We start from the raw sequence: 23,570 nt of genomic DNA on the forward strand, positions 1-23,570 counted from the left end.
AAATACGCATGGATATAGTCTTTGAAATATTGCAAATAAACTGCACCTGCAAACTAATTAACTTAGATCTATACCTTTTTCAATTATTGGATTGAAAAGTATGTAATATTAGCATGTGTTTTAAACACGTATACACTTTCCTGAAACTGTTGCGGCAAACTTTTAATTCAGTCATGTGCATACATATATACATATGACCTTCACCTGTCTAAATAAATATGGGTCCGAGATAGAGCACACCTTTATCCGCGTTTGCCACCCCGAGGGTAGTACAGCGGGAAAGGCCGTGCGTCGAGTTGCTGCGCATGACACAAACGCGCGGCCAGGAGTTCTATTTCGCCTTATGTCACCACAGTGTGGTCGCTAGGACCGCTGGTATCATTGACCAGCTGTTCCGCTGTCAAATAACAACAACTATGACCATTCTCAACATGGTGCCATCTATACATGCGTGGTCGTCGGATTTATATATAAATAAAGATGAAAGGTCACTCCTAAATTCAGTTGCCGCCAGAAAGGTTTCCATAACAACCAATGTAACGGAGTATATACGGTTTGTGCTAATTTATTGTCAACGTTAAAATAGCTAAGATTTTGCAGATTTGATTTTTAACTGCCAATAATCTTGATTATTTTTTTTCAGCAAATATAAAACTTTGTTAATGCCTGAAATTCTCTTCATCAATGATCTTTCTTTTTAGATAAAATAATGTTTTCTCTGAGGGTGATTCTGTTTGCTGCCATGGTGTCCATGATTTGGGCGGCTTGTCACTATATTCACAAGACAGATTCAGGTAAAAGAGGAAATAGAAAAGTAGCAGGTGTAAATGTTCTAAAACGATTCATTATACGTGTTCAGCGGTCAACATTATATGTTGTCCAATTAGAAGGCAGTATCTCTCAGGTTTTCCGATACATTTATTCCAGTTAATCAGCAGTCAGCCTTTCTTGATTTTAATCAGGTGAAGCGGTATATCTAACCGTGACTGACGCAGTTAGTGGGTAGTTTACACACTATCATGTGGAGCACAAAAAACTTAAAGATTGTAAGAACATTCTAATAATCTTTAACCACTAGTTTTGCTTTAAGAAAGTTGATCTAAAACGCTAAAATACTATTTTCCAATTTGAACAATATTTAAAACTTGAATGACTTTAGTTCCTGTAATGCCAAACATGTTTTTGCTTACACAAAACTGTACATGTATACGTATTACAGTATGATTTCCTTATGTCTATCAAAGTCATAAACAGTTTTCATTTTTTATAAAAAAAAATAATCGTTGTTTGCTATGTCTTTTTTATTATAAGCGTATTAACAACAGAGTGTAGTGAACATTTATACATGTTCTCACTTCAGACAAGGAACAGGAAGAGTGCGTCCACCCGGAGTTTTCTGGGTTCCATGTCAAGGTCGGTTCGAACATTAAAACCCCGGACTGTCTCAACATCACGTGCTTTGAAAATGGAATGACCGTGTGCGAGTGAGTATACCAGGACGTGGTACATTGGATGTTTAAATAGTACATCAGTATCACTAAACATCGAATGAAAATGATATTATTGCTCGAAATTGTATTTATCTCATTAAGTGGAAGTATTTTTCATATTTGATTTAGATTTATTTTGGTAAATCAGCAGTCAGTCGTTATAGGTGGATGATCAGCCGGTAGATAACATACAATTTTGAACACTAAACCGGTTAATGTTTGTTAATATGCATATAGCAAATTAAAGCGGTCGCCCGGCACACGCCGATCCTGGTCTCGTTTAATTTGATATATGCACAGCCACAAACGCTCACCTATACATAAACATCGTAATCAAACGCTGCAGGGTCATTGTATACTAACTTGAACCGAACCACAGAGTAAAGCTCCGTGAATGGCAATACGAAAGCTGCATTTTAGCTTTGGTATGTTGTCCTGATTTGAGTCATCATGCGAATTGATCGTTTAAAGGGTCTCTTGATTTCATTGGTCAGGGATACTTATATCCCCTAGCTTTCAATATGTTCAAATCGACATGTGTTTCATTCATTAAAGTGACACTCTTATTCAAAATCAATACATACACATGTGTAACAAACATCAATCTGACTGATAAACCTTTAACTACTTACTAATTAATGCATTTATGAAAAGTAATAATTACTGATAACAAGATTGTAACCGTGTATTTTATATAGCAGAAAGCACAAAAATATTAAATGTGTGTTATTTCAATAAATCGGGTTGTGGTTGTAGTAAACCCCCCCCCCCCCCCCCCGTAAAATCGTCTTAGTTTAATTTCCATGTCATTTTTTTTTTTTTTTTTTTTTGGGGGGGGGAGTAGTAATATACGCTTAAAATGGACCATATCGGACTAGAACCTGTAAAAATTGTATTGGGGGAGTAACCCCAAACCCCATGCAAATTTATGTCATATGGATGTTGGTTCTGAGGGAGGCTGCATGTCAAAAGGTTGCACCCCTAAGTTACGCTCCCTCTAACTTCAATTCCTGGATCAATCCCTGTATCAGTATTAAAAAAAATCTCTGATTATAACCTCCACAGGTTCGGTTGGCGACTGGCTCGGCATGTTGGTCTGCCGGACGAGTGCACCAAGGTGAAGATCGGGGATTGTGGGGTCAAGTTTGTCAAGGTCAAGGACGCCGCTAAGCCCTGTTTTGAGGAAGAGGACGAGGAATATAACTCCATGCCGGCTAAGAAATAGATGATTTAAATTAATGTGATGTTAGTAAATGGATATAATTGATTTTCTATGTTCGCTATGCGGCTACAAGGGTTAATACATTATAAAGTTTAAAATAGTATCACACTCGGCGATGAGTTAATAGAGAATGAAAATCTTTAAATTGTAATCTACATAGAAACAATATCTAGCTATGGTTTTTGGTGTTTGGCTAGGAACAAAAATGTTTCAAATAAATATAAATGAAAATAAATTACTTTGTCACACATTTTCTGCGCTGTGTCGTACATGGTTCCAAGATATTATATTAAAATAAACATAAAATATATTTGATATATATGATGATTATGATGATGATGATGATGATGATGATGTTGCGCTGCTGCTGATGATGATGTTGTTGTTGTTTCTGCTGCTGCTGATGCTGCTGCTGCTGCTGATGATGATGATGATGATGATGATGATGATAGTGGTGGTGGTGGTGATGATGATGATGATGATGATGATGATGATGATGATGATGATTATCATCATCATGATGGTGATGATGATGATGACGATGATGATGATGATGATGATGATGATGAAGATGATGATGATGATGAAGATGGTGATGATGTGTTTAAGTAAACTGTCAATAATAAAGACAAAAAGAACGAAAAAATCTCACCCTCATTTCCATAAATCAAAGTCTTTTTTAAATATGATACATTCAGTAATGTTTATATTGCACCAAATTGTTTGTGCATTATCATCATAGTTTTAAAACACCATACGTATACTCTCGTGGGTATCTTAATCAGAAAATAAAATACTGGTCCCAGGCATCTTGTGTCAGAGCATACTTTTTAACGGTTCACACCAAGTGGTATCATGTTTAAAGAGAATGCAGGACGATAAAGAATGTTTTATTATAAAAATGCATTAATTTAAAAGTGAAACACCCAATTACTATTGTGACAGCATCTGAGCCCAGGGCTTCTATTCTTTAACGTCTTGAATTTGAGTTTGACTAGTATCTTTGGCGAGAGCATATCAAGTGCCTGGTACCAGATATCACTAGTTGTCTATTTATTTTAATTTAGGAGAAAAACGTTTATGGCTAAATTGCACCATTTCGAACCAGTAATTATTACAAATTTATTTTGGGAATACTTACGAACTGCTCTTGCCAACACCAATAAATTTCGTTTCTGAAGAATGGGCGCGAGTTAAAAGGTTACGCCCCTAAGTTACTCCACATTTAACGTAAAATTCTGGATCCGCCCCTGGATATCGTGTTCCACGCGGCTATCACGTCATTGAACCAAATGAAATCAAGACAAGTAATCTGTATAAAAACTCTCAGGCCACTTTATGCAGCAACATGAACCATGCACCTACATTTAACAGTGTGCACATACATATACACGTGTAGTACACTATATAAATTACTTGATATTGTAATGCTACTAAAGTAAAAAAAAAAATAGTTAAAAACAAATGCAATTAAACGGGGAAATAATGTTCGTAACTTAGTGTAAATAACCATAGCATATGTTTCGTTTTATACCTGAACTGGGCAAAAGCGGTTTGCACTTACTTTTTCAAATATGTAGAACACAAAGTACTTTAATCGGTTCAACAGGTTAAGGTTATATTATGTTTACTGGAGTACCAATTTGTTTAAATGTAACATTAACTGGCATGACTCGTGTAGTATGTACGGGTAATAAGCAACATACTGATAGTTTACTGGGAACATAATCATTGTGTGCTTTAGTAAGTTGAAAACGATGAATGTTCAACTTGTGAGGACCGAAAATGTAGTAAGCAAATCAGTTGGATAAACTTTTTCGATATGAGAAGGGACATATTCAGGGACAGAATTTAAACACATTTCTCAAGCAATTTTGTACAGACGGAGGCACGAACAATGGACACTGCGCCATCTCACAATTTGCTCTTCTGTCGACCTCTTTAACAAAAGCAAGGGAGAATAAAACAAAAACCCAACTACAGGGGTCAAAATGGGTTGTCTCACTTAGTTAGACTGTAATTTTAGAATTGAGCCTAAAACAGCAATTTTGATAATTCCAATGGGTATAATCCAATCATGCATGGGCTGGTTTTCGAAAGGATTTGAGCTTTCATGAATATCTCACTATTGAACTACTTTATCGCATTCACAAGCAATTGGTTACAGACGTACGCTCTAACTGCACCGCATAAGCTCTTCTGGCCTTTGGCCGGTGCGTTCTTATTTTTGCCCCTCCATTTGGCGCATTTTTGCCCCGCCACATCACCACAAAAAGTCTTTCGTGTTCCCATTTCAGCAGACATGCAACAAACGATATCAAATTATATCCTACCGTTGCCTTTTCAAACCTCTGCATTTATGCACCTTTTAGACGAATTAAATACATGTACATGCAATTACTGAACCAAATTTGTGCATTCGTTTAAACCATTTCATTTTGTATATACGGGTTTGGGTTTGAGATAGGTAAATGTAGGTTATATATTACACAATAAACGAATCTATTCTAACGGAGCGACATTGACCGCTGGAATAAGTGCGCGTAATACCGAATAAATTCATAACTTTCTTTTTTCTACTTTTTGAGAACCGTGATTCTTTACCAAACCGACCTTTATCAAGGCACATTCCACTATTGTAGAAACATTGGATATAAAATGGTCAATTATAAACATTTTCACTCAAAATGTGCACTTATTTTTGGAAATTACGAAAGAAAATCCACACTACTGCAATAATAATTCTATATGGTTTTGTTAAGTATTTGTCACGGTCTTTACATACTTCCGAACGTTATTAATTTAAGTATCTAATTATGATATTAAATATTATCTTTGCAAAACGTCAAATGCACAGAAAAATTACCTGATTATCGGCATTGTTCGGTTGCTTAAGATTATGGCTGTCTGTATTTGTTTCAGGATAATACTTGCCCCATACCCGATCAATGGCCGCAGAACAAGTGAATGAATGAAAAACCAAACATAAAAGGCCTTAATCGATGTTGATTCCTATATCCAATACCCGATTTCAATACTTTGACATTAAGCAATATGTTTACCCAATATTTATTTGAAATGATTTAATATTGTAATCTTCTTTCACAGTATTGAGCGCGCATGCGTACTGCAGCGTTGCTAGCTTATTTAGTATGATATTTACTTGTTATAGAAATCGCATGTAAGATATTTTATACTTCTTAAAGAACCTTGGAAGGAATACTTACGGTATGTAGTTCTTTTGATTAGTTTTTATCTATGAATCAAATTATGGTATGTATTAGTTTTAATGGTCACACAAAAAGGTGTAGGAGGTTATCGATTGTGACATTGGATAAGATAAACATCTTATTTGCTGAGTATTTTGCTTCAGCTATATTACTATTGCGTTATTTTACGTCATAATTTAATGTATGAAGACTTTTAAGCATCCAGCTTAATAATACACTAAATAAAATTAATGTAAATTGAAATTTGGCGGTTGTTTTCGTGAGAGGCTTTCTAAATGATTAAATGTAACTCCAATACGGGTAACACAAAATCTGGATAGAAATGTTTCGTATCATTTCGAGTATAGAAAAAGGCTTGATAATAAGCCAAATGCAAGTCACGCGCTTTAAAGTGGTTATTCAATCCAAAGTCAGACCTAAAATCAATCGTTATCAAAATACGGTTGTCGGCGGGTTATCAAAGGTCATCTGAACTTGTTAGGTTTGCAAAACATATTAACATAGTCTGCAAACGTACATAAAAAGGCCGCAGAATGGATAAATAGAATAACAATGCTTACAAACTTGAATAGAAGTGATTTAATGTATACGATCTAAAATGTTTGGGAAATTTATTCATTACTATGTATCTAATGAAAAATAACACTGAATTAAGCGTACTAGCTTAGATTTGCCAAATATTTAAATATAATAGTAAAATAATATTATTTATCCAACCGATTTATAAAATAACGTGAATATTGGAATGTTGAAAAATGGAGCCGGCGATGCATTTTCAAATGGTTGAAATTGAAACAAAGTAAGTTAACGAGTGCACGTGTGAATGTCATTCGTTTACATAATGTTAAAACTCAATACGGTTTGATGGCATCATCATCAGGGTCGGTTCTATGATGTGACGTTAGAAAGGACGCACGATGGGGCGCACTGTTGGCCGGGTGCCCCCTCCGAGTGGATCGTATAAAATATGAGCCAAGGTTTGGGGCTTCCCCCATACGAACATCTTGGCATCTTGTGGGTCTAAAAAGATGCATTCGAGTGTACTTTTGCATAATTCTCTACCGTATTAACATGAAAAATCTACAATCAGCCCCACTTCCCCATCCCCACCTCTGGTTCTAGAACGAATAGATATAAACTGATCCAATTCATCCATTGATGTATTACAGTGCAAATGAAAATTGTCCACACTTGCTCTTATATATATTCCAGTTAATAACTTAACACCATAAAGCACTCGACATAGAATAAATTGTTATATCGTTTTAAGTTTGCTATTCATGATCTAAACGTGTGTGCCATAGTGCCATTAATCAGAATTCATATTGTTGAAGACTGTTGAATAATAATGGTGTCAATTACATGACTTCCAGTGCAATTAAGATCACGACTATAAATGGTATGACTGAAACTAAACTGATATTACTATGTGTGGTCTATAGCTGTAAATGGTTGGTATAGCTTAAGTTAAAAATACTTATATTTAAGTGTTTTGCGCGAATTTTCTATCATGACTAGCCGGTAGCCAGTAGCCACCGGGCATGTGCAGAACGCTGAATAACCCACTTAATAAAAAATAATTTATGCCTTAAAGGAACTTTTGCAGCAGTGTTCGTCCAAAGCTTTCTAAACGATTTAATCTGAACTCGTCTGGCGATCCTATTGGCAAAATCATGGGCGTAAACACCAATTAGAATTATCGTGAAACATGCTTTACAGTATTTTGGGTTGTAAATTTCCTTACTGGATGCAATAGCTTAATGACGTAAATTTTATCCTTTTAGGGCAGAAATGCCGAAGACAATTACTGTGTTCGGTGCGACAGGGCACCAGGGCGGAGCCATTGCGCGCGCGCTGGCGCGTGATCCTGCTAACTTCGTCGTCCGTGGGATAACCAGGGATGTCCAACAAGAAGTTAAAGTGGACGATCTTAAGAACTGCGGTGTGGCAGTGATACAGTGTAACCTAGATGATGTAAACAGTATTAAAATGGCGCTAAATGACGCTGACGGGTGCTTTGTTGTCACGTACACGGACTATAATGAGCCAGACTGTATTGCAAAGGAGATACAGCAAGGAAAAAATATAGCTGACGCATGCGCACTGGCGAACATTCCACATGTTATTTATAGCACACAGTTACACACCACCAGAGTGAAGGGGATTGAGGTCCGCAATCTAGTCGCAAAAGCGGAAGTGGAAGAGTACTTCCGGTCAAAGGGACTTCCGTTATCGTGCTTTCTAGTTCCGTGTTATTATGAAAATTTCTATGATTTCCTAAAACCCCGGAGAGTCGATAGAAACAACTTTGTTTTTGGTAAGTTTTCGAAAGCAAAAAGACGGCTATATAAACGTGGATAATGATTTCGGTAGATGTTATCTAGATATTATGCAAGTTTTGTTTCGCCATTGACTGAAACCAGTATAAATGTTCGGCGTTAAACTACACGCGTACAATACAGTAGCCCCATTGAAAACCGATCAAACTTATTTCATTAACATCTTGTTTGCTTTTTAAAGGAATGATATCTACATAACCTTACAAATAAAGTCCTTTAACAGTAGTCACCACTGCAAACATTTAAATATGGTCGCATCACTTGCACCGGATTTTTGAACTCAAATTATTGTTTTAAAAATATATTAAAAAATCTTATAATTCTAAACTAAAAATTAGAATGCCAAAAATAAATATTTTTTCACAATTGTGGCATTGTAATTTTTAGTTTGGAATTATAAGATTTTATTGATTTTATAAAAAAAAAATAAGTTTGAAATTCCGGTGCCAGTGGGTCGCATGCATGTTTCTGAACCTTGATGAGTAAGAACGCTTTCTTATTTATAAAGTCGCTTAAAACATTTATAAATCCCAAAGTCCCAATGGTAGAGCCAACTTTATCATCTACATCTATGTTTCAGAGATCCCCATGGGGGAGATGCCCCTTGACCTTGTTAGCGTGGAGGACATCGGGGAGGTGGCACGGACCGTGTTCCTTAACCGTTCAGCCTATCTCGACAAGACCCTCAGTTTGTGTGGCGAGAAAATCACCATCAAGGAACTGGCCGCTGACTTCTCACGGGCGCTGGCTCCACTAACGTTCAGAGATAAACCGGTTGGTATTTATAAAAAAAATGCCATAAATATTTATAATCATTTAGCAAACTGTATTAGCCCATGTCCGTCCCATTGGTCAACACCCTCAGTCTATGTGACAAAAACGTCATATTAGGTTAGTTTCAGGAAAACCCGATGTACTCCTTTAACATCTGTGTTTGACGTCCATCAAAACTTATATGAGTTGATAGTTCAACTATCATGAACTATGCTAAGAACCATACTGTGTAGCGCACTATGCCCTGCACTTAACAAGTACCATTCCGTTGGCGCCATTAACCTCGATAGAGGGCTAGTTAGACGTGAGATAATAAAACTCAAATAAACGAATGTTCAAATAGCTGTATGGTTTAAAAAGCAAGATCAACTTCATGTCAAACGGAATAAATATACATATATCGCGGATTGAAAGCAAAACGGTCGTAACTAATTATAAAAAAGATGACGTTACAATTGTATTGCTCTAAGACCTTGGTATATGTAATAAGGATTAGAATCAATGTAAAGAAGGCTGTCAGTCGTCATCTAAAACCTTGCAAACAAGTCTGTTTCTTCCAACAGATAACTGTGCATGATTACAAGAAGAGAGGCGAGCCGTGGTCGGTAGATTTCGGAAACATGTTCGAGTTTTTCGTGCGAAAGGACCAACGGTACCAGCTCCAGCACACCAAGGACATCCATCCGGGCGTTCAGAGTTTCCGGGAGTGGGTCGCCAGGAATGCTAGGACCCTCGGGGACTGCTTTAATAAACTATAGACTTGTTAAACGTTGATGGGACATCGTTGTGTTTTATGGCAATGTACAACAGGCAAGATATACATCGGATGAAAAAGAAACGGTCCTAGGCTAAGGGACATAAGATATACCGGAAGATAGAATACTGTCCCTTTAGTAGGTTGCTTCCCTTTGAATCATCTCTCTAAGGCATATAAATATCCCTGTTATGAATATCTGACGAATAACTAAAGCAAAAACAAAAAATGGCAACCGCAAAGGAAGTAAAATGCATTGATTGCAATGAAATGCACTTGGTTTTGTGTTTATAATTATGTCGTTCTTTCCTGTTTAATTTAATTCTATGAACACATACATGTATACGCAAATTAATTATGCGTTAATTTAGATAAAGATATATTGCCAAAACGGCTGCATTGCACAACCATTCAATTGTTCATGTTCATTTTATTGTTTCAGACATTGTCTCGTTTGTGTTGTATATGTTTACTGTTATCTACGAATAAATACTTCTGTATCAAATTTACAGCTTAGTTGTGCCGTCAACAGCTAAAACCTTAAGAGCCTTACACAGTGTCAAAGTGGTTGGGGAAGGTCAAAATTGAAATTGTTTTAAACGTATATGTTTTGTTTAGTTTTCTAAAACTTTGCTCAACTCCTAAATACACCTACACATGTTCAAACGGACATATATATATATGTACTATCCTTGCTAAATATTTAACTTCAAAACTAAATTTAAAAAAAATGCTTTTTTTAAGTATAAGATGTGAAGAACCGAAACATGTTTTTTAATGTTTTGGTCCTTCCAACGACTTTCTCTCACTGCGGAAGGCCCTAGACTGGGGGCAGTAAAAAGGAGTTGCTCCCAGAACGTACGCTAAACGAAAGTGCATGGACACTGAATCCGGCAAGGTACCTGAGTGCGCACTTTTATTTAAACATTCCATGAATATATATATATATGCGATCGGCCAATTGTCCTTCACATATCGATGTTTAACTCGTTTCATCCCTTCGAGTGACAATGTAAACCGTGAATAATCACGGAGGGTAATCGTGTGATGTTATATGCATTTTGATTAAATGACGGAAATAAACGAGGCTGTCGTATTTTCCTGTAAACATCAGCCTTATACACCTCGACACATTTAGTAGCATGTTTGGGCGGAATTTCGGTTGTTTGTGTACTTTTCATCATATTGAACTTCGAAAAACTGCCTCGTGTTTTAGAAACGTGTTTCCTGTAGTCAAAAAATACATTATTTGCAGTGTGCTTGATTTTTAACGGTGTACAAGCGAGTGACCGGTAATGTAAAAAAAAACGAAAATGAAATTTCACTACGCACTTATTTAGACAAAGTTCAAGTTCGCCCCTACAAGCCGATTATAATACCCTTTGGTACTTACCGTGAAACAAAACATCCAATAATCTCCATTCGTGTCCATGTTCACATGATATATACATGTACAACACAATAATAATAAGAGTGATAGCATGAACTACTGATTACGGATTAACTATAATAATTTTACAAAAGTCCTCAGCATGACGACATTACTGGATGTAAAACTTTGTGTAACTGGACTAATTATCATCTGTGCTGGTAAGCCAATAAAAGTCAAATAAATTTTCGTTGTATTTGTATATTAGTCCTTGTGGGCGTGTGGTTTTGTTTTCATTTTTTTAATTGTTGCTTGACTGTGTCCTCGTGGGTTCTCTCCCCACCAAAACCAGCATATTTGGTTTATACTTGATGTGTATTTGTTCTGCAATTCCGATATCAAAGAGTAAAATAGTTACTATTAAAGTGTTTTCAGATGCATAGTCGGTGGTAGAGAATTGGTGCCAAAAACATAAACGAGTTCCTTTAAGGGTCGGTTAAAAGATAACAAGAAGCATAAGCTGAATGAGCTATTTTCCGACATAGCTGACACAACAAAGTCATGGCGCAAACCGAACGGGCCATCTATAATCTGAACAACGTTAAAAATAGCATGTAATATGATGTTTAGTGGATCTAACTATTTGTGGACCAATGATATTCAAGTTAAATCTAAATTGCTGTGTCCCAAACAGCTTTCGAACCTATGACGTCAGACAAGCATTAAAACAAACTTCAATAGTGGATCATTTGCTCAGGAATGCTCAGGATCTTAAAAAACGTCATAGTTACGTCAATAATATTGACTTAAAAGAACATACATACCATTAAAACTTGTTCAGCCAATTATTTCTATAAACCTGCACGCCTTATGTAGACGAATATATTCGAAAACAAATATTCGATTCTAATTGGTCCACGAATACGTTCATAACCTTAAGTCTGCGCCCTCTAATCACCCAGGTGTGACGCACGCCATCATGTGTTACGAATGCACGTCTGAGATATATCACGGTTGCAGAGAAGACTTTCGGCCCCGTGGAATCCCGTCCGTGTGGACAGTCCCCGGAAGCGCAATGGCGGGCGAGTGTATTCTCTGCTACAAAGTGACAGTATATGGGGGTAAGTAAGCGCGTCCTTATTATGACTCGTTTCTCTCCTAGACACTGGGAGGGGGTAAGTATGCCTGCTGGCATGTGTGCGGCAGCCAGTGGCAGAAAGAAAAAAATATATAATACAGTTACGGTTTCTGACTTCATCCATAATTTCTATTTACGTCAGCAAAATGGATTGCAACATATTTCCTAGCTAGGTCACACTATCGCCGTCTTCATATGTCGCCGGTAGTGGTAGGGCATATACCTGGCACGATATTTGATGCCCGACTAGATCTAGACAGGGTTTCTTTGGTAGTCTCTCTCTCCGTCTCATGGTGTTCCTGTTTTTCTCAGAGCATGCTCCTGATCACATTGTCGCGTTAGGTGGTGTCAACATTCAATACTTGTAGTTAAATGTTGCTTAATATATCGTAATACAATTTTACTTATAAAACCAAATGAAAAATAACACAAGGAACGTCATAATTCAGTTTTATTCATTTAACGTTGCAGTTACAGTGCGGGGATGTGAGACTGACAACACGACCTACGGTGGTTGCTATGACGGCAAATGTTACTGTGCCAATGATCTGTGTAACTCAGCAGTTGCCATGGCCATGACTTTGACCACGCAGATGATAATGGTGTTAGTGTCAGCCATCTTGCTTACCGGAATATGACCTTCGATGTGTAGAGCATGTCATGCTTCGGCAATAAACAATGTTAAAGATGGCGTGTGATTTTTTTTTATAAAGTTCATTTTATTTGTTATGTTTGAAATTGTTCTTCTTTATATTCAATTATTGTATTAACGATATATGTGTTTCTTGATATTCAAGTTTATAATAACATGCAAATGCTCGGAGTTTTCATCCATGAATATGACAAAAATACGAAAATCATGTTACAAACATAAATGCTGTTATATATAAATCTTGGATTAAACTCTATATAATATTATGTTTTTAATGAAACTAACAAGTGGTGAATACAGACGGTTCCAAATTATTGTCAAAAATTGAACCCGTGTCTCCATCATTATGTCGTGCTGTCAAAGGATGTTTTCTAGTACGACATAACGTTTAACGTACAGTATCGAAACAGTCTTAGACACATACATTTAGACTTAGTTTACTTAATAGGAATGATTGTCTATATGAATGTTATGGAAAATGCCGTACATGCCGTGTTTCGTGCGGTTGTTTCCATGTTTTACTCCAAAAGGCATCAAAGACCACACATTGAGCGACATATCTACATGATTTAGGCGGGAAATGTGAAGAGAACTACTAATGTGACATTTGCTGAAAATTGTGTTTGTCATGATACTGTGAATTGGTTGCTTTGTCTGAATATGCAATAACCTCCAACGTGCTTGATGGCGATCAATTTCGCTTTTATTTGGTGCAAATTTAAACAACACAATACTTATTGTAAAAATCATATAACATTTTAACCATGCATGTTTGCAAGTTTATGTGTTGTTCAACAACAGACCACTAACATGTGACCTTGGATCAATATAGAAGTGACAAAAGGAACAGGCTTAATTATCATCTCTAAAATTGTATTGATATATATAGCCATGACGCACAAACGGGCAATTTAATTTAAAAAAGTTCAACTTAGTATCATTATCCTTTTTTCAATGGTGATTCAATGATTCATTTGTCGAAGCGATGATGCCACCTAGGGACCGAGTGAGAGCGTTGTGATAAGGGACATCACTGCGTTTCAGTGTTGCGTTTCATTTAAAAAATAGTTGTGTTTAGCCGATTTAATCGATTTATATTTGCCAACAATTCAATCAAACATGACGTAGAAATGTCACTTCCGGAATAAACAAAATAACAATTTTAGTCAGTCGGTTTTTGTTATTAAGATATTCGCCACTGGTTTCTTTTTTAAAAAGGATTTTTGCTTTAAAGGTTCTTCTCATCTGCCTGTGTGTACTTGAAATAAATGACAATGACTTATGGTTCAATAGTAACTGCGTAATTTGGTCCGTTGGTTTGACTATTAAAAAAATCTGTTTTGTACGTGTGACAGTCATCATAACAACAAAAAACCACGAACTTACAGTACTCACTACTGGTGAAAATGCCTCCAAAATTTGCGCGCATGCCAGACAGTGCAGACAGATATGGAGCCAGGGATGTTGAAAGGGTACGTCCTTTTTTTCTGTATACTTTGTATATACCGCGGCACAGTGTTTAAGCAGGAGGTTGTGGGTTGGATCCCTGGCCACATCATTTCAAAAGACGTTAAAAGTTGGAACAAGTAGCTCCCTTGCCTGACGCGCGGCAAAAAGAGCTAGGATATATCACCCAGACTTCCTTGTATCCCACCACTGTCTTTTCAGTGCGCTGTCCCTTCAGCAAAAAACAAAGGACCCCATTGGAAATAAGTGCTTTCACTTTCATGGGTTATCCAAGGTCTAAAGAAATACATACATACATGAATATGTCATATCATGGTCTAAAATAGACTTCCCAAAATTGATGTTTTCTATACCCTAAATGTCTAAACAGGGTTGGCAAAAAACAGGGGGGGGGGGGGATATAATTTATTAAATTTAATTGTATTTAGAAAAGTGTTAGTTGTTTGAAAAGGTAATGTTCATTTTTTTAAAATGGAACTGCAAAAGTATTTTGCACAAAACAAGCATTAAATGCATTAAAACATGCTTTACCATGATCAAATTTAGTTTAACAAAGTTTCAAATGACACTGACAACACTTGCATTTTTGAACTGCAGGTGCCCTTCCTGTAAATAAGAGTTAAGGAATAAAATAAACTTTTGTTGGATATTGACTTTTCGTGCAAAAACTAATATGAAATAACTTATAATGGTACTTTTGCTTGTTTTTATGATTTTCTATAGACATAATAATGCTTATCCAGGAATCACAAGTGTTATGAATTGCTCAAAATGGCAACAAAACCATTTATACATGAAGGATTCTAGATTGGCCATATAAAAAAGTAAAGAAAAAAATCTGTCTATATACAGTTATTTGGAATAAATGACATGATAGTGAAATGACATGATAGTGCATTCACCAAGATGTCCTGGGTTTGATATATATGGCCCCAATGATAGTTGATGCAGCCCAGATTGGCAGATGGTTTGCCCCAGATTGAACTATGAGACAGTACTAGGGATGAGATAATTCTAGATGTTTTTCCAACCTTCTAGTGATGGAGCTTTAAATATATCACATGTCTGAATGTATAATTAGGCTGAATTTAGGGACATTGAATAATATATACTAGAGCTGAATTTATGGTAGTGGAAATAATTCATATGGCTGAATTTTTTAATGTGTTTGAAATGTATGGTATCAGTGATTTTTTGGTGCAATTTACTGCCTTCTAAAGGATATTTCCCCTTGCGAAAAACTGTTCATTTCCCCCAAATTTTATATTTTCCCAAATAATAAAATAATTCTGTGAATGAAAAAAAAAAAGCAATGAATTTCTTAAAAAAATTTTAACCAAAATGGGTAAACAAAAAAGTTTTTAATTTCCTATTATTTTCTTTCAGCAATCGCTGCTGGATGCAGATTCTGATGAAGATGACTTCTTCCTCAAGTAAGATATTTAAGTGTTTTTGCTGTTATAGTAATATTATTTATAAAAAAACACGACAATATGTACAGTACAGCCAGTGATAGATAATTATTTTATTATCAATGAACAATGATGGTTATGAGAGTGTTAATGACTTTGCTTGTGTGCTGATACATATGGTATGATAACAAAATGCTAATTTATTCACGAAAAGATTGTAAATGTAAATATATTGTGATTATACTCTAAATATAAAGTTTATCTTCAATATGATACACCCTAGGGACTTTTATTACTACAGTATTACATAGTAAATACTTCTTAGTATTAACACTCATGTTCAAGTCTTAGATTTTGACTTAAGTCTATAATGGCCTGAAGGATGCACAAGCTTTCCTTCACTAGCAGATCCAATATTCCTAAAAAGGAGAAATAAAGTAATAAATTACGTTCAAAATGGACCATTTTGGACTAGAAATTTTCTAGGGGAGTACCCCCTACCAACACTATCAACCAAATAAATTCAGTTCTGAGGAAGGGGCGCAAGTCAAAAGGTTATGCCCCTTTGTACCCCCCTTCTTACATCAAATCCTGGACCCCTGGTCTCCATGACGGCAAAAGGGTGCTAGCAAAAAAGGACAGGGTTCAGCACCCTGTTTAAAGCCTTTAAGTATGAAAACAATAAAGGACTTTAATCTATTTTGCAGTGGCCCAAGAGTGAATACTAAGAAACTAGCTGATCCAAAAATAAGCAGGTAAGAGAAAATATTGAGAAAAAGTACAAACACATACTTAGAAATTAAATTATGCAGTTTCAATGAAATGCCACTAAGTAAAAAAGTTTTAATTTGTCTCTAAAGCATTCTCCATTTTGTAGCAGAAATTAATTTACTTATAATCACAAGCATCTACTCACATGTACCTGCCCATTGGATCATTATTTAGCAAGGTTCACATTTAATCATTGATTATGATGAAAAGCCTTTGAAGAAAACAACTATCAGTGTTATTTAGAAGCTCGCACATGTGCAGTGGCTTGTATAGAGATATATAAGGAATGAATTGCAGGGTTGATGTCATTAGTGGGATATGAACACAATTGGGCTGGTCTCCACACATACTTGGACTAGCCTTATTGCGTTCATATCTCCGATAATGACATCAACCTCGCAATTCATTACTTATATTTACACCATTTGTTTATTATTTTATTTAATAATTGTTAAAAAAATACTTCATCTCAATTAAGAAAACCTTTTAATAATCCTGTCTTTCCCATTCTGTAAATAGAACGACCCGACTGTAACCGGAAACATTTTTTTCAAATGACGTCACAATAACGCGGGAAAAGATCAACCACTTGAAATCACTTTTAAACGTAAAATTGAAACACTTATGGCAACAATACATTTAAAATATAATAAATTAACACTTTCTAAAATGTTGATTTATATTTTACGGGACCTTCTGACACAATACAACCAATAACAAGATCAATAGTTTTCATGTATATTGTTATGCGATGAATTGCGATCCGAACATATCTGAAGAATCAAGATGTTGCGTTCATCGATTGATTAACGCAATTGCCGAAAGGCAGATCATTTAAGGAATGGAATTTGAGGTGTAAATATTTCATGTACAACTCAATTTTGGTCTTCTTAACAACGTCAGTCAGAAATGGACTGCCACCTTAATGATTTAGAAGACTAATTTTAGGAACACTAATACTTATTATGACTGTATTCAATGACTACCTCGAACTTTGTAGATTGAAGGGTCAGGTGGAGGATGTTGTCGGGGTGATGAAGGACAATGTTACCAAGGTCATAGATCGGGGAGAAAGACTGGAGGATCTGCAGGATAAATCCGGTAAGGCCATTTTCAGCCCTGTTGCCATAGATGGTTTAATTATGTGTAGTTGTTAATCATTATGGTGAGGATAGTACAAGACATATCTGATCTGGTATCTCTAGGATATTTAGTAATAGTTAAGAAATATTAAACGAGCTAAGTGAGCCCTTCTTAGTCATTAAAGTTTTACATAAAATATTCCAACTGACTAGGGTTATTACATGTTTTCAGCAAACTAGGAAAATTATTATGGCGTCTTGTCTGTTCAGTTGTAAAGCTGCAAGTTTTAATGATAAAGTGTGATACTTATTTTAGGCCGATAGGTGATTTTATTTGCTGTAATATAGATTTTAATATAAGCTATGTAACGCACTGCTGGGTTTGAAATGGTGTAACTCTACCTGTTTTTATGGGTGAAGAAAAGAACCAGTGAGTAAATGATTTAAAGAACATCTATACTAGGCAAGCATACCCTACATTTAGTTTGATTGTCAGTGAAAATGTAAAAAGGGTAGCTTATTTTGTGAAATCAGTTTGTGGAACAGTAATTTTCGCTGATTTCTTTGGAAAGGCAAACCACAAATTTGATATCCTGGCGAAATATATATTCCAGAAGGTTTGCATATGACCGGCCTCTGTTCAGTGGGGAATGTAGACATTTTGTTTCACGACTGGCCAAACTTTCTTGTTATATTTTTAAGATGCACAATTTCTAGGTGCCCATGAACTTGTCCATTTTAAAAAATAAAACACCTGAAATTTTGAGCTGACAAATATGTTTTCGCAGTATCTGTTTCCAGCTGCTTGGTTTAACAGACAGCACAAGTTCAGTAGGAATTTCGTAATATTTTAAATTTTTGTCTGGCTTTGTTGCTATAATTATATATATATATGGTTACATTAAATGATTGTTTCATGTTTCAGACCATCTGGCCAGTAACTCTGACATGTTCCGAAGCAGAGCAAAAGCCTTGCATAAAACTATGTGGTGGAAAAACTGCAAGGTACAGGGTTTAGTTTTAGCTTTAAGCTGTGTAACCATGGGTTTATGAATAGACAAAAAACTGGGTCTGTTGGATTTAACTGGTGTTATTCTCAGGTAGGGATAAAAAAAATGAATTTGAGAGGTCATGTAAAAGTTCAGTCATTTAATTGCCATAACATCTTGATTCATATTTTACTACACTACATGATGTATGTTCTGTTTTATAGTAAAATTGATTCTATTACATTTGAAGCTGCTTCACAGATTGACAGTTTTGATTTATTTTTAGTTTTTGTCAATCAATTGATTTTGGTAGCAATGCTCTCAATGCAGTCATATAAGATGATTCACAACAGAACAGATCTCAATTGTCTGGAAAACTATTTTTTCTTAAAGCGTTAGTAACGCTTGTAGCCATACACATGTAAATATCAATCTTCAGACATAAATATAAAAACTGTGATCTGATTTTTTGTCAGCAGTCTTGTATCACTGGTTTTCAGACTTTAAGGCAAAATAGGCTCATTTTAAGACCAAAAGTAAAAAAAAGTTGTCAAAATTATCAATTTGTGAGAGTGCAGCTTTAAGGGGTTTGAGTTTCAAATGCAAGTTTATTAATAGAAAGCTGTTGAAAAGGGTTGATATTTCCTTTGTCATTTTTATGAGTTTTAGATGAAATCATAGTTACTGTTACTGTAACAGATGTTTTAATGGCTATTATACAATTATTTTCCATGTTCTTTTCAGATGAGGCTGATCATGGGCTTGATCATCATGGTCATATTGGCAGTTATAATCAGTAAGTGACAAGTGGCATTAACAAGGAGATATAATTTACTGATATGAGTTTCAAACACGTTATAGATCGATTTACGCCCACAATTAATAGTTTTTTTGGCATTTTCTGCCCAACTCACAATTTCGTTTAGTGTTTTGTGGTAAAAGGTTTTTTATTTTTCATTGCTATAAATTTAACTAAAATCTAACTACTACCTAGCAATGCCATAAAATATTGGGAGGCAAACACCACACTAGTTATTAATTGTGTCTTAATTGATAATTTGTTTGTGTTTAAAACAAATATAGATCATGATATTTATGTTATTGATTATTTGCTAAGCACTGTGACATTTGAAAAAAAAAAACAATTAAAAATTGAAACTACCTTTCAAACTGATTAACTAAAGTAGAAGTTGAAATTCATCATAAATTGACTAAAGATCTAGATTCTAGAGTCTATGGTAACGGGGTATGCACCTTGGTCATGGTCAATAGATGACCCCATTTAGGGGTCAAAGGTCAAGGTCATGGTGACCTTTATGACAGTAAATTATAGACGCTATTTTTTCATATCAATTACATTTTAACTATCCTGTTTTACTTGTCATCTTGATCATGTTTCTTGTTTCCATGTTTCAGTTCCAATCATCATCTCTCAGAGCAGGAAGAACAACAGCAACCCATAGAATCAGTAGCGTTAACCAATCAAAGTTGAGTTGAACCAAGCAGTACAGTCCAAGACCTCTAGTGTACCACCATGTGAATTGATATGAGGCTAAAATAGATTTCAATCATGCTCGATAAATACCAACATGTCCAGCAAAAGAATATAATGAATCTAAGTCCATGTAGATTTGTTTGTGACTACCGTAGTAAATCTCTCCATTGGTTATACCGTTCTGAATACTTTTGTCAGTGTTGATCAGCATTATATCAAATGACAGCATGTGGTGTTTTCAACCAAAAACCAGTTACCGGTATACGTTGATAGCCAAGTATGTCTTAGCTGTTATAGCATGTAAGTCTGGAAAGGAAGTCTTCAACCATGTACATGTTTTAAATTTATTCCAGAAAATGTTGTCATAAAGACTGATTGTCTGTCCTTGAGCTGGGCCCTGTTCACGAACATCTTCAGTGTGAGATTCAGACTCAGAAAACCAAAGTCTTCATTTAGTTGTAAAAATGCTATTCTATGAGAAGGTAGTTTTTGTTTTATCTGTTACAAATAATCTGTGCTATAATCAAACAGACATCTTTTACAAAAACAATGTTATATTATAGTTATAATATATAACAAGATTTCAACTTTTTGAGCCCAAGTCTCAAACTCTTACACACGACGTTTGTGAACATGGAACCAGAACATTATTAAAATACTGGGTGTGTTATTTTGTTAGTATTTATTTGTTAGTTCTTGCCTTCCTAGAAAGCATGGATCCATTCTTGAAAGGGTACAAATTGCATTCCACATTCCATCAACACATAGATATGAGTGTTAATGTGTATATGACTATTTGTTGACAGTCTTTCACTAGAAACATTCGCTAATATTTTCTGAGTAATGATTTTCAATGAGTTTTATTGTTTCTTAACATAGTTTAGTTTCAATGTTTCTTAACATAGTTTAGTTTCAATGTTACTTAACATAGTTTAGTTTCAATGTTTCTTAACATAGTTTAGTTTCATTGATTCTTAAAATAGTTTAGTTTCATTGTTACTTAACATAGTTTAATTAAACTTTGTTAAAGGTGATCTAGTATATTGGTTTATTATGTATCTGGGGTATAATGCAACATTTGTATGTATATTAATATATATATATAGGTGCTACACGTTATCAGTTCATTCTCAGTATTGGAACATTAAATTTTATAATGTATAGAGAAAATTGTATTTTTAAAGGACTGTAAGCTTTACATTACATAGTTTAATTGTGGGAAGGATAAGTTGGTGCTTTATCACTGTGGAGTGTGTAAATATTGGATATTACTTTTTATTGACCTTATTGACAATTTTCAGCTTTATTTAAGTACCATGTATTACACCATGGGTGGCAGTTCCAGTCTGTAATGAAAAAATGTGCTCATTAATTTTTTTTATACCATGAACATGTCAGGGTGTTTTATGTAATGGTTGAAAATGGACTTGGACAGCGTCCCCTTTTATATATTTATATGACACAAAAATGCGTTCACCATCTCTGACTGATACGTACTGCCACCTATGTGTTACACAGCCTTCCTGCCTATCATACCTGGATGTATGTGTTCTTTTTCTGGATAATTATGCTATCATCCTGAGATGTATGTGTTCTGTTTCTGGGTATTTGTGCTATCATCCTGAGATGTATATGTTCTGTTTCTGGATATTTTTGCTATCATTCTGGGATATATGTGTTCTGTTTCTGGGTATTTATGCTATCATCCGTTCTGTTTCTGGGTATATTTGCTAGTATCGGGCATATTTTGCATATCATGTAATTTACAATTTAGGTTCTAGAATTGTCTTTACCATTTACTTTTTACTGTATTTCATTATCCAATGATATGGTTGTGTGCTAAACTTTGCTTATCAAAATTATAATATAATTAAACAACATATGTACCAAGACAAATTTCATTACCAAACATTTTATTCTATTTTATATTCATGTTACTACATGAAGAGAGATGTGTCAGTAATTGATGACAAACCAATTACATGTATAACATATGATACTGAACTATTTCTCATTGATGTCTTCAGTGTTAAATCTTCTTTATTCTACACAACAATTTCGTATATAAAACTCCAGTATCAAAGCTACTTGGTATGTTATAATTACCATTAATAAAATGCACAGATTTTTTTTCAAGTTGTCTGAGATAAAAAAAACAGTAATAGTTCAACTATTGTCAAAGCCTTTGTGTGGAAGTCGTCGTGCATTTTTTTTTTCGCCATAACTCAATAACCATTCAAGATATTCAAATGAAACTTGTTTCATATGTTGCCGGAAACAATAGGGACATGTTAAGCATAACTCTGGCTTAATTAATTTCTGAATTATGCCCCTTGTTGTACTGAAAAACAAAAACAGACAAGGTTTGGCGTTTTCTCTGAAGCGCTCTTGTTGTTTTATCGAGGGATATATAGGATCAATTAAATCATCATGCTTTGGTATGTCTTCATAATGATATTTTAACATGGCTGTAGATGAAAGTATTCTTAATGTTCCTGAAACACAATTGTGTGAATTTAGGGTGCCTGGTGACCCAAATTGTTTCAGGATAATTTCAAGTTCTTTCTTACATACCGGACATGTAGAAAAAGAAAAAAAATGAACCAAAGATAATATTATGAACAATGTTTTTTGGCCTGGAAAAATTAATAAATAGGTCTTTTCACGTTCAATTTCAGTTAAAAAAAGGAGCAAAAATTTAAACCACAAAACATAATGTATTTTATTTCTTAGTAATGAGCAAGTAATACCCTGTGAAATGATAACAGTATTTTACAGGGTCATCAGGCATCAACATTTAACATTATGTTTAATATAGCTGTAAGAGAACAAGCTTAATTGTGGGTGGTATATCTTAAGTGTTAAAACTAGGTGAGATGAAATATTTCTTGGTTATGTTCTTACATTTAACTTTTATGTTCTGGTTGTGTTATTTATTTATTGTGCAATATTGTTTCTTTTTCTTTTGCTATTTTGACAATTGTAAGTTTTTTGCAGCAAGTAAAAAAGCAGCCTCTCATTCAATGACTGTGTGCGTTTGAAGAAGTCAAAGTATTGTCATAGGCTTATAGCTGTAGGCTTAGGCGCTGGTGATGGTGTTTTTCTAAACACAACTGGATTCTTTTTAGATATTTACATGTGGAGCAGGACCCATAACTCTGCCTAAAATATTTGTTAAATAATGAGGGTGACCATCTCAGAAAAACGTTGGAGCGTTGTCATGTGCTTGTGATGCTGTTGTTGTTAAAAATTCCTATGCCGTACTAAGTATTCGTTAATTTAAATCCATCTTTCTTTATCATACAATTGTTAAAATGCTCACTGAGTAACATGGTCGACTGCCAAAAGGTTAATAAAAGCTTTATTTATTGGATTTTGTTCATATT

At 35.0% G+C, this 23,570-nt stretch overlaps 2 protein-coding genes across 3 annotated transcripts; both read left to right on the forward strand.

Moving 5' to 3' along the window:
* Positions 1–5,827: 5,827 nt before the first annotated feature.
* On the forward strand, positions 5,828–10,318 carry LOC128223161 (nmrA-like family domain-containing protein 1). 2 transcript variants are annotated; one of them, XM_052932450.1, is made up of 4 exons: positions 5,828–5,940; positions 7,727–8,259; positions 8,862–9,055; positions 9,619–10,318. In XM_052932450.1, the coding sequence occupies exons 2-4, from the start codon at positions 7,734–7,736 to the stop codon at positions 9,811–9,813; spliced, it is 915 nt and encodes a 304-aa protein (XP_052788410.1). In that variant the 5' UTR covers positions 5,828–5,940; positions 7,727–7,733; the 3' UTR covers positions 9,814–10,318. The 2 variants fall into 2 exon arrangements, with proteins under 2 accessions (XP_052788410.1, XP_052788409.1); XM_052932449.1 differs by lacking the exon at positions 5,828–5,940 and adding an exon at positions 6,540–6,741.
* A 3,758-nt stretch (positions 10,319–14,076) lies between these two features.
* Positions 14,077–23,555, forward strand: LOC128223164 (vesicle-associated membrane protein 4-like). Its single transcript, XM_052932457.1, has 7 exons — positions 14,077–14,440; positions 15,822–15,868; positions 16,555–16,602; positions 17,619–17,719; positions 18,626–18,705; positions 19,434–19,485; positions 20,106–23,555. The coding sequence occupies exons 1-7, from the start codon at positions 14,375–14,377 to the stop codon at positions 20,150–20,152; spliced, it is 441 nt and encodes a 146-aa protein (XP_052788417.1). The 5' UTR covers positions 14,077–14,374; the 3' UTR covers positions 20,153–23,555.
* The last annotated feature ends 15 nt before the right edge of the window (positions 23,556–23,570 follow it).

This window comes from Mya arenaria, chromosome 17 (genome assembly GCF_026914265.1).
Source record: "Mya arenaria isolate MELC-2E11 chromosome 17, ASM2691426v1".
Classification (NCBI taxonomy): domain Eukaryota; kingdom Metazoa; phylum Mollusca; class Bivalvia; order Myida; family Myidae; genus Mya; species Mya arenaria.

Excerpts from the sequence above, each read along its gene's own strand:
- LOC128223161 (XM_052932449.1), top strand. The coding sequence starts at position 6,698 with ATGGAGCCGGCGATGCATTTTCAAATGGTTGAAATTGAAACAAA. Across the intron at positions 6,742-7,726 it reads ATGGTTGAAATTGAAACAAA|GGCAGAAATGCCGAAGACAA; the intron begins GTAAGTTAACGA and ends TTATCCTTTTAG. Across the intron at positions 9,056-9,618 it reads TAACGTTCAGAGATAAACCG|ATAACTGTGCATGATTACAA; the intron begins GTTGGTATTTAT and ends TTCTTCCAACAG.
- LOC128223164 (XM_052932457.1), top strand. The coding sequence starts at position 14,375 with ATGCCTCCAAAATTTGCGCGCATGCCAGACAGTGCAGACAGATATGGA. Across the intron at positions 14,441-15,821 it reads GAGCCAGGGATGTTGAAAGG|CAATCGCTGCTGGATGCAGA; the intron begins GTACGTCCTTTT and ends ATTTTCTTTCAG. Across the intron at positions 18,706-19,433 it reads TGTGGTGGAAAAACTGCAAG|ATGAGGCTGATCATGGGCTT; the intron begins GTACAGGGTTTA and ends TGTTCTTTTCAG.